Here is a 12,040-nt window from a genome sequence, read left to right on the forward strand (position 1 = left end):
CTCACAGGGTCTGATGGTGGTACGCTGTGTAACAGATAAATGTACCGCTGTGAACTTTATGTTCAGTTCACAATTTGTTAATACCATGGTGGCCAAGTGGTTAGTGCACTTGGTTTCAGTGTGGAAGGTTCCCGGTTCAAACCCCACCCCTGCCACACTTCTCCGTGTAAAGTTTAGTTCCTTTGGGTGAAGGGCATCCGGCGTGAAACTTGTGCCGAATCAACATGCAGGTCCACCTTTGATCTGCTGTGGCGACTCAGAATGAAAACTAGGGAGCAGCCGAAGGGTCTTACTTTTTACAGTAACGGTATGGAGGCTTTGTTCAGTTCCCAGCCCTGCTGGGTTTGGACCCCTAATAAAAACAGAAGCTCAGAACCTGACTCCAAAATGCTCTAAAACTATCAGTCGTTTTCGGTCCACGTGTTTCCTGCATTTTGCTGTCACGTCTCATGTTCCTGACTGCAAGGAGTTTTGTATCGTCTGTTCAGGAACAGTGCTGTCTGTTTCTCTGTCTGTATTCATTCATTCATTTTCTATGCTCTGTTATTCCAGTTGAGGGTCGTGGGGGTGAGGGGGCAAAGTTTCCTTCATTTCATCTTGATGATGAAGTTTTGTTAACACCTTTAGTTTGAGTAGAACCGCCTACTTACGGTGAATGCAGTGAGATGATGATTGATGCACGTGATGTAGCTCCATCTGGGGAATTTTCTGTTTCTTGTATTTTGTCTGGAATCAAAGAATCATGATTCAGTTCCTTGAGACTGGCATTAACACGCTTTTCAACCTTCGCAAACAAGCCTACTCTAAGGACCGGCAGCACTGATGTGGTGGCCTTCAGAAAGCCTCAGAACATGGGAGGAGGGAAAAGAAAGAGAGAGGCAGCTTAATAACATGAAGGACCGGACGGGAATAGCTGTGGAAGATACCACTTAAATTTCCAGCGACCTTTCCGGATGGACTGTTCTCATGACGGCTACACAGAATTGTTTGGAGTCTTATCACATTTGATGAAGGGTAGGGAATTGTTGGACTGTCTCAGCCAGTTCTGTGACCCGTCTCTTCATGGTTGACGAGGACGCTGAGGGCGAACTGCTTGCTGTAATTAAACCTTGGCCTAACCGTGAGTTGGCTGTAGCGCTGACGTGCACCTGATGACGTTATCTTTGATCTTTCTTGTCCTCTCTTTGTGTTTGTGTCCTGTAGGTCGGTCGTAAACATGCGCTGCCTGGCCGCTCGGGTGAACTACAAGACGCTCATCATTATCTGCGCCCTCTTTACACTCATCACTGTGTTACTATGGAACCGCTGCTCGAGTGACGCCTCCGTACGCTTCCTACCCCGTTCTCCTTTGGTGGCACCAAGTGCTAAGGTGGGAGATGCCAGCGTCAGCAGCCAGCAGCACCCGCCACAACCACCGGAGCCTCCGCCTGTAGTTGGTGGCATCAAGTATGAAGAAATTGACTGCTTAATCAATGATGAATCCACTATCAAAGGCCGGCGAGAGGGTGGGGAGATTTTTCTTCCCTTTAGTTGGATGGAAAAATACTTTGAAGTGTATGGCAAAGTCATGCAGTATGATGGCTACGATCGTTTTGAGTTCCAGCACAGTTATTCCAAGGTCTACACACAGCGCGAACCCTACCACCCTGATGGAGTTTTCATGTCGTTTGAGGGGTACAATGTGGAGGTCCGTGACAGAGTCAAATGTATAAGTGGAGTGGAAGGTAAGGCTTGAAGCGCACACGGATGTGTCCTGTGGATTATACAGTGTTACTTTCTGACATTATTATGGATTACTCAGATAATTTAATCTAATCTAATTAATTTAATTGAATCTGCTTAACAGAATTTCCAATCTCATTCACACTGATTTTATACATATTAGTTTGGACTCTGGATCTTCTCATCAAGCTAATATACAGTCGACCACCAGTTGTCTTACAAACAGAAATTCACATGGGACATCCAAAAAGCTCCATAGATCCTGAGATGATGAGGTCATCAGGAACTAGGGAATCAGGTGTGTCTGTTTCTGTGTCTGTTGCTTTCAACAGGGTGGCGGGGGGCGGGTGTGTGTGTGATGGCAGAATGTGTGAGTCTGTCTCACAGAACACACACCCACTGAGTGAGTGTGTCTCACAAGACTCATGGAAGTCCAAATCAAACCATTTTAGACTCATTATGTTTGGGGAAAATTTTAATTATAACAACATATTTTCTGCAGTAATCATGTTAAATTGTAGCAACAGTTAAAAAAAATTATTTTTGCACAATATGTCCATTGTTCACCTTAACATTATTTATATTTTGTCATGACATTGAGATTATTAATTACCTTCAACCATGAGGGTCTCTTCCACCAAAGACCTCTTTCTTAGGGCCCCTTCACACATAGTGCGAAGTTTGGTTAAATACAGTGAAACGGATTGAATTAGTGCACCACAAAACCGCGCCGACGGGCAGGCGTGCACGATCCCGGCGCAAGAGTTCGTGCACACGACGGTGTCTTTCGAGCAGGAACAGTGCGTGGTACACCACATCGTGCTGTGTATGTGGAATAAATAAAAAATAAAAACCAGCCGGTACCTGTGGGACCACATCTTGCCGCTTATCTGGTATAAATTAAAAAAAATAAAACCAGCCGGTACCTGCGGGACCACATCACATTGCTTATGTGGAATAAATAAAAAATAAAACCAGTCGGTACCTGCGGGACCACATCGCGCCGCTTATGTGGAATAAATAAAAAATAAAACCAGTCGGTACCTGTGGGACCACATCGCGCCGCTTATGTGGAATAAATGAAAAATAAAACCAGTCGGTACCTGCGGGACCACATCGCGCCGCTTATGTGGAATAAATGAAAAATAAAACCAGTCGGTACCTGCGGGACCACATCGCGCCGCTTATGTGGAATAAATAAAAAATAAAACCAGCCGGTACCTGCGGGACCACATCGCGCCGCTTATGTGGAATAAATAAAAAATAAAACCAGTCGGTACCTGCGGGACCACATCGCGCCGCTTATGTGGAATAAATAAAAAATAAAACCAGTCGGTACCTGCGGGACCACATCGCGCCGCTTATGTGGAATAAATAAAAAATAAAACCAGCCGGTACCTGTGGGACCACATCGCGCCGCTTATGTGGAATAAATAAAAAATAAAAACCAGCCGGTACCTGTGGGACCACATCGCGCCGCTTATGTGGAATAAATAAAAAAATAAAACCAGCCGGTACCTGTGGGACCACATCTTGCCGCTTATCTGGTATAAATTAAAAATAAAAAATAAAAACCACCCGGTACCTGTGGGACCACATCTTGCTGCTTATCTGGTATAAATTAAAAAAAATAAAAACCAGTCGGTACCTGTGGGACCACATCTTGCCGCTTATCTGGTATAAATTAAAAAAAAAAAAAAAAAACAGCCGGTACCTGTGGGACCACATCTTGCTGCTTATCTGGTATAAATTAAAAAAAATAATAAAAACCAGTCGGTACCTGTGGGACCACATCGCGCCGCTTATCTGGTATAAATAAAAAAAAAAATAAAACCAGCCGGTACCTGTGGGACCACATCTTGCCGCTTATCTGGTATAAATTAAAAAAAATAAAACCAGTCGGTACCTGTGGGACCACATCTTGCCGCTTATCTGGTATAAAAAAATAAAAAATAACCAGCCGGTACCTGTGGGACCACATCGCGCCGCTTATGTGGTTAAATAAAAAAAAACAAAAAAACAGCCGGTACCTGTGGGTCCACATTGCGCCGCTTATGTGGTTAAATAAAAAAAACAAAAAAACAGCCGGTACCTGTGGGACCACATCGCGCCGCTTATGTGGAATAAATAAAAAATAAAACCAGCCGGTACCTGTGGGACCACATCGCGCCGCTTACGTGGAATAAATAAAAAATAAAACCAGCCGGTACCTGTGGGACCACATCGCGCCGCTTATGTGGAATAAATAAAAAATAAAACCAGCCGGTACCTGTGGGACCACATCGCGCCGCTTATGTGGAATAAATAAAAAATAAAACCAGCCGGTACCTGTGGGACCACATCGCGCCGCTTATGTGGAATAAATAAAAAATAAAACCAGCCGGTACCTGTGGGACCACATCGCGCCGCTTATGTGGAATAAATAAAATAAAAAATAAAAACCAGCTGGTACCTGCGGGACCACATCGCGCCGCTTATGTGGAATAAATAAAAACCAGCTGGTACCTGCGGGACCACATCGCGCCGCTTATGTGGAATAAATAAAATAAAAAATAAAAACCAGCTGGTACCTGTGGGACCACATCGCGCCGCTTATGTGGAATAAATAAAAACCAGTCGGTACCTGTGGGACCACATCTTGCCGCTTATCTGGTATAAATTAAAAAAAATAAAACCAGTCGGTACCTGTGGGACCACATCTTGCCGCTTATCTGGTATAAATAAATAAATAAAAAAAAACATCTGGTACCTGTGGGACCACATTGCGCCGCTTATGTGGAATAAATAAAAAATAAAACCAGCCGGTACCTGTGGGACCACATCTTGCCGCTTATGTGGAATAAATAAAAAACCAGCCCGTACCTGCGGGTCCACATCGCGCCGCTTATGTGGAATAAATAAAAACCAGCTGGTACCTGCGGGACCACATCGCGCCGCTTATGTGGAATAAATAAAATAAAAAATAAATACCAGCTGGTACCTGTGGGACCACATCGCGCCGCTTATGTGGAATAAATAAAAACCAGCCGGTACCTGCGGGTCCACATCGCGCCGCTTATGTGGAATAAATAAAAACCAGCTGGTACCTGCGGGACCACATCGCGCCGCTTATGTGGAATAAATAAAATAAAACCAGCTGGTACCTGTGGGACCACATCGCGCCGCTTATGTGGAATAAATAAAAAATAAAAACCAGCCGGTACCTGTGGGACCACATCGCCCCGCTTATGTGGTATAAATAAATAAAAAACCAGCTGGTACCTGTGGGACCACATCGCCCCGCTTATGTGGTATAAATAAATAAATAAATAAATAAAAAACAGCTGGTACCTGCGGGACCACATCGCGCCGCTTATGTGGTATAAATAAATAAATAAAAAAACCAGCTGGTACCTGCGGGACCACATCGCGCCGCTTATGTGGAATAAATAGAAAATAAAACCAGCCGGTACCTGTGGGACCACATCGCGCCGCTTATGTGGAATAAATAAAATAAAAAATAAAAACCAGCCGGTACCTGCGGGACCACATCGCGCCGCTTATGTGGAATAAATAAAATAAAAAATAAAAACCAGCTGGTACCTGCGGGACCACATCGCGCCGCTTATGTGGAATAAATAAAAACCAGCTGGTACCTGCGGGACCACATCGCGCCGCTTATGTGGAATAAATAAAAACCAGCTGGTACCCGTGGGACCATATCGCGCCGCTTATGTGGAATAAATAAAACCAGTCGGTACCTGTGGGACCACATCTTGCCACTTATCTGGTATAAATTAAAAAAAATAAAACCAGTCGGTACCTGAAGGACCACATCTTGCCGCTTATCTGGTATAAATAAATAAAAAAAAACCATCTGGTACCTGTGGGACCACATCGCGCCGCTTATGTGGAATAAATAAAAAATAAAACCAGCCGGTACCTGTGGGACCACATCGCGCCGCTTATGTGGAATAAATAAAAACCAGCCCGTACCTGCGGGTCCACATCGCGCCGCTTATGTGGAATAAATAAAAACCAGCTGGTACCTGCGGGACCACATCGCGCCGCTTATGTGGAATAAATAAAATAAAAAATAAATACCAGCTGGTACCTGTGGGACCACATCGCGCCGCTTATGTGGAATAAATAAAAAACAGTCGGTACCTGTGGGACCACATCTTGCCGCTTATCTGGTATAAATAAAAAAAAATAAAACCAGCCGGTACCTGTGGGACCACATCGCGCCGCTTATGTGGAATAAATAAAAAATAAAACCAGCCGGTACCTGTGGGACCACATCGCGCCGCTTATGTGGAATAAATAAAAAATAAAACCAGCCGGTACCTGTGGGACCACATCGCGCCGCTTATGTGGAATAAATAAAAACCAGCCGGTACCTGTGGGACCACATCGCGCCGCTTATGTGGAATAAATAAAAACCAGCCGGTACCTGTGGGACCACATCGCGCCGCTTATGTGGAATAAATAAAAACCAGCCGGTACCTGTGGGTCCACATCGCGCGGCTTATGTGGAATAAATAAAAACCAGCTGGTACCTGCGGGACCACATCGCGCCGCTTATGTGGAATAAATAAAATAAAAAATAAAAACCAGCCGGTACCTGTGGGACCACATCGCGCCGCTTATGTGGAATAAATTAAAAAAAATAAAACCAGCCTGTACCTGTGGGACCACATCTTGCCACTTATCTGGTATAAATAAATAAATAAAAAAAACAGCTGGTACCTGTGGGACCACATCGCGCAGCTTATGTGGAATAAATAAGAAATAAAACCAGCCGGTACCTGTGGGACCACATCGCGCCGCTTATGTGGAATAAATAAAAAATAAAACCAGCCGGTACCTGTGGGACCACATCGCGCCGCTTATGTGGAATAAATAAAAAATAAAACCAGCCGGTACCTGTGGGACCACATCGCGCCGCTTATGTGGAATAAATAAAAAATAAAACCAGCCGGTACCTGTGGGACCACATCGCGCCGCTTATGTGGAATAAATAAAAACCAGTCGGTACCTGTGGGACCACATCTTGCCGCTTATCTGGTATAAATTAAAAAAAATAAAACCAGTCGGTACCTGTGGGACCACATCTTGCCGCTTATCTGGTATAAATTAAAAAAAATAAAACCAGCCGGTACCTGTGGGACCACATCGCGCCGCTTATGTGGAATAAATAAAAAATAAAACCAGCCGGTACCTGTGGGACCACATCGCGCCGCTTATGTGGAATAAATAAAAAATAAAACCAGCCGGTACCTGTGGGACCACATCGCGCCGCTTATGTGGAATAAATAAAAAATAAAACCAGCCGGTACCTGTGGGACCACAACTCGCCGCTTATGTGGAATAAATAAAAAATAAAACCAGCCGGTACCTGTGGGACCACATCGTGCCGCTTATGTGGAATAATAAAAAATAAAACCAGCCGGTACCTGTGGGACCACATCGCGCCGCTTATGTGGAATAATAAAAAATAAAACCAGCCGGTACCTGTGGGACCACATCGCGCCGCTTATGTGGAATAAATAAAAACCAGCCGGTACCTGTGGGACCACATCGCGCCGCTTATGTGGAATAAATAAAAACCAGCCGGTACCCGTGGGACCGTATCGCGCCGCTTATGTGGAATAAATAAAAACCAGCCGGTACCTGTGGGACCACATCGCGCCGCTTATGTGGAATAAATAAAAACCAGCCGGTACCTGTGGGACCACATCGCGCCGCTTATCTGGTATAAATAAATAAAAAAAAAACCATCTGGTACCTGTGGGACCACATTGCGCCGCTTATGTGGAATAAATAAAAAATAAACCAGCCGGTACCTGTGGGACCACATCTTGCCGCTTATGTGGAATAAATAAAACCAGCCCGTACCTGCGGGTCCACATCGCGCCGCTTATGTGGAATAAATAAAAACCAGCTGGTACCTGCGGGACCACATCGCGCCGCTTATGTGGAATAAATAAATAAAAAATAAATACCCGCTGGTACCTGTGGGACCACATCGCGCCGCTATGTGGAATAAATAAAAACCAGTCGGTACCTGTGGTGACCACATCGCGCCGCTTATGTGGAATAAATGAAAAATAAAACCAGTCGGTACCTGCGGGACCACATCGCGCCGCTTATGTGGAATAAATAAAAAATAAAACCAGTCGGTACCTGTGGGACCACATCGCGCCGCTTATGTGGAATAAATGAAAAATAAAACCAGTCGGTACCTGCGGGACCACATCGCGCCGCTTATGTGGAATAAATAAAAATAAGCCAGCCGGTACCCGTGGGACCACATCGCGCCGCTTATGTGGAATAAATAAAAAATAAAACCAGCGGTACCTGTGGGACCACATCGCGCCGCTTATGTGGAATAAATAAAAAATAAAACCAGCCGGTACCTGTGGGACCACATCGCGCCGCTTATGTGGAATAAATAAAAATAAAACCAGCCGGTACCTGTGGGACCACAATCGCGCCGCTTATGTGGAATAAATAAAAATAAAAACCAGCCGGTACCCGTGGGACCACATCGCTGCCGCTATGTGGAATAATAAAAAATAAAACCAGCCGGTACCTGTGGGACCACATCGCGCCGCTTATGTGGAATAATAAAAAATAAAACCAGCCGGTACCTGTGGGACCACATCGCGCCGCTTATGTGGAATAATAAAAAATAAAACCAGCCGGTACCTGTGGGACCACATCGCGCCGCTTATGTGGAATAAATAAAAAATAAACAGCCGGTACCTGTGGGACCACATCGCGCCGCTTATGTGGAATAAATAAAAAATAAAAACCAGCCGGTACCTGTGGGACCACATCGCGCCGCTTATGTGGAATAAATAAAAAATAAAACCAGCCGGTACCTGTGGGACCACATCTTGCCGCTTATCTGGTATAAATTAAAAATAAAAAATAAAAACCACCCGGTACCTGTGGGACCACATCTTGCTGCTTATCTGGTATAAATTAAAATAAATAAAAACCAGTCGGTACCTGTGGGACCACATCTTGCCGCTTATCTGGTATAAATAAAAAAAAAAAAAAAAAAGCCGTTACCTGTGGGACCACATCTTGCTGCTTATCTGGTATAAATTTAAAACAAAAAAAAAAAAACAGCCGGTACCTGTGGGACCACATCTTGCTGCTTATCTGGTATAAATTAAAAAAAATAATAAAAACCAGTCGGTACCTGTGGGACCACATCGCGCCGCTTATCTGGTATAAATAAAAAAAAAAAAAATAAAACCAGCCGGTACCTGTGGGACCACATCGCGCCGCTTATCTGGTATAAATTAAAAAAAATAAAACCAGTCGGTACCTGTGGGACCACATCTTGCCGCTTATCTGGTATAAAAAAATAAAAAATAACCAGCCGGTACCTGTGGGACCACATCGCGCCGCTTATGTGGTTAAATAAAAAAAACAAAAAAACAGCCGGTACCTGTGGGTCCACATTGCGCCGCTTATGTGGTTAAATAAAAAAAAAAAAAACAGCCGGTACCTGTGGGACCACATCGCGCCGCTTATGTGGAATAAATAAAAAATAAAACCAGCCGGTACCTGTGGGACCACATCGCGCCGCTTACGTGGAATAAATAAAAAATAAAACCAGCCGGTACCTGTGGGACCACATCTTGCTGCTTATCTGGTATAAATTAAAATAAATAAAAACCAGTCGGTACCTGTGGGACCACATCTTGCCGCTTATCTGGTATAAATTTAAAAAAAAAAAAAAAACAGCCGGTACCTGTGGGTCCACATCGCGCCGCTTATGTGGAATAAATAAAACATAAAAAACAGCCGGTACCTGTGGACCACATCGCGCAGCTTATGTGGAATAATAAAAATAAACCAGCCGGTACCTGTGGGACCACATCGCGCCGCTTATGTGGAATAAATAAAAAATAAAAACCAGCCGGTACCTGTGGGACCACATCGCCCCGCTTATGTGGTATAAATAAATAAATAAAAAACAGCTGGTACCTGTGGGACCACATTGCGCCGCTTATGTGGAATAAAATAAAAAATAAAACCAGCCGGTACCTGTGGGACCACATCGCGCCGCTTATGTGGAATAAATAAAAAATAAAAACCAGCCGGTACCTGTGGTCCACATCGCGCCGCTTATGTGGTAATAAATAAAACATAAAAACCAGCCGTGTACCTGTGGGACCACATCGCGCCGCTTATGTGGAATAAATAAAAAAAAAAAACCAGCCGGTACCTGTGGGACCACATCGCGCCGCTTACGTGGAATAAATAAAAAATAAAACCAGCCGGTACCTGTGGGACCACATCGCGCCGCTTATGTGGAATAAATAAAAAATAAAACCAGCCGGTACCTGTGGGACCACATCGCGCCGCTTATGTGGAATAAATAAAAAATAAAACCAGCCGGTACCTGTGGGACCACATCGCGCCGCTTATGTGGAATAAATAAAAAATAAAACCAGCCGGTACCTGTGGGACCACATCGCGCCGCTTATGTGGAATAAATAAAATAAAAAATAAAAACCAGCTGGTACCTGCGGGACCACATCGCGCCGCTTATGTGGAATAAATAAAAACCAGCTGGTACCTGTGGGACCACATCGCGCCGCTTATGTGGAATAAATAAAAACCAGTCGGTACCTGTGGGACCACATCTTGCCGCTTATCTGGTATAAATTAAAAAAAATAAAACCAGTCGGTACCTGTGGGACCACATCTTGCCGCTTATCTGGTATAAATAAATAAAAAAAAAACATCTGGTACCTGTGGGACCACATTGCGCCGCTTATGTGGAATAAATAAAAAATAAAACCAGCCTGTACCTGTGGGACCACATCTTGCCGCTTATGTGGAATAAATAAAAACCAGCCCGTACCTGCGGGTCCACATCGCGCCGCTTATGTGGAATAAATAAAAACCAGCTGGTACCTGCGGGACCACATCGCGCCGCTTATGTGGAATAAATAAAATAAAAAATAAATACCAGCTGGTACCTGTGGGACCACATCGCGCCGCTTATGTGGAATAAATAAAAACCAGCCGGTACCTGCGGGTCCACATCGCGCCGCTTATGTGGAATAAATAAAAACCAGCTGGTACCTGCGGGACCACATTGCGCTGCTTATGTGGAATAAATAAAATAAAAACCAGCTGGTACCTGTGGGACCACATCGCGCCGCTTATGTGGAATAAATAAAAAATAAAAACCAGCCGGTACCTGTGGGACCACATCGCCCCGCTTATGTGGTATAAATAAATAAATAAATAAATAAAACAGCTGGTACCTGCGGGACCACATCGCGCCGCTTATGTGGTATAAATAAATAAATAAAAAAACCAGCTGGTACCTGCGGGACCACATCGCGCCGCTTATGTGGAATAATAGAAAATAAAACCAGCCGGTACCTGTGGGACCACATCGCGCCGCTTATGTGGAATAAATAAAAACCAGCCGGTACCTGTGGGACCACATCGCGCCGCTTATGTGGAATAAATAAAAACCAGCCGGTACCTGTGGTCCACATCTGCGCCGCTTATGTGGAATAAATAAAAACCACCGGTACCTGTGGGACCACATCGCGCCGCTTATGTGGAATAATAAAATAAAAAATAAAAACCAGCCTGTACCTGCGGGACCACATCGCGCCGCTTATTGTGGAATAAATAAATAAAAAAAATAAAAACCAGCTGGTACCTGCGGGACCACATCGCGCCGCTTATGTGGAATAAATAAAAACCAGCTGGTACCTGCGGGACCACATCGCGCCGCTTATGTGGAATAAATAAAAACCAGCTGGTACCTGCGGGACCACATCGCGCCGCTTATGTGGAATAAATAAAAACCAGTCGGTACCTGTGGGACCACATCTTGCCACTTATCTGGTATAAATTAAAAAAAATAAAACCAGCCGGTACCTGTGGGACCACATCGCGCCGCTTATGTGGAATAAATAAAATAAAAAATAAAAACCAGCTGGTACCTGCGGGACCACATCGCGCCGCTTATGTGGAATAAATAAAAACCAGCTGGTACCTGCGGGACCACATCGTGCCGCTTATGTTGAATAAATAAAATAAAAAATAAAACCAGCTGGTACCTGTGGGACCACATCGCGCCGCTTATGTGGAATAAATAAAAACCAGTCGGTACCTGTGGGACCACATCTTGCCGCTTATCTGGTATAAATTAAAAAAAATAAAACCAGTCGGTACCTGTGGGACCACATCTTGCCGCTTATCTGGTATAAATAAATAAAAAAAAAAACATCTGGTACCTGTGGGACCACATTGCGCCGCTTATGTGGAATAAATAAAAAATAAAACC

The 12,040-nt window shown here is 44.5% G+C and overlaps 1 protein-coding gene and 1 long non-coding RNA gene across 2 annotated transcripts in view; one reads left to right on the plus strand and one right to left on the minus strand.

The window, feature by feature from the left end:
- Positions 1 to 12,040, plus strand: part of glceb (glucuronic acid epimerase b) — a 150,468-nt gene that overhangs the window by 68,079 nt on the left and 70,349 nt on the right. The window contains exon 3 of the mRNA XM_034183058.1: positions 1,204 to 1,724. Coding sequence (XP_034038949.1) covers positions 1,217 to 1,724 — 508 coding nt within the window. The 5' untranslated portion in view covers positions 1,204 to 1,216. The remainder of the gene's footprint in view (positions 1 to 1,203; positions 1,725 to 12,040) is intronic.
- LOC117521730 overlaps positions 8,741 to 12,040 on the minus strand; it is a 6,271-nt gene continuing 2,971 nt past the window's right edge. Inside the window, exon 4 of the long non-coding RNA XR_004564044.1 lies at positions 8,741 to 8,848. This is a non-coding gene — a long non-coding RNA (uncharacterized LOC117521730). The remainder of the gene's footprint in view (positions 8,849 to 12,040) is intronic.

This window comes from Thalassophryne amazonica, chromosome 2, assembly GCF_902500255.1.
Source record: "Thalassophryne amazonica chromosome 2, fThaAma1.1, whole genome shotgun sequence".
NCBI classification, from domain to species: Eukaryota; Metazoa; Chordata; class Actinopteri; order Batrachoidiformes; family Batrachoididae; genus Thalassophryne; species Thalassophryne amazonica.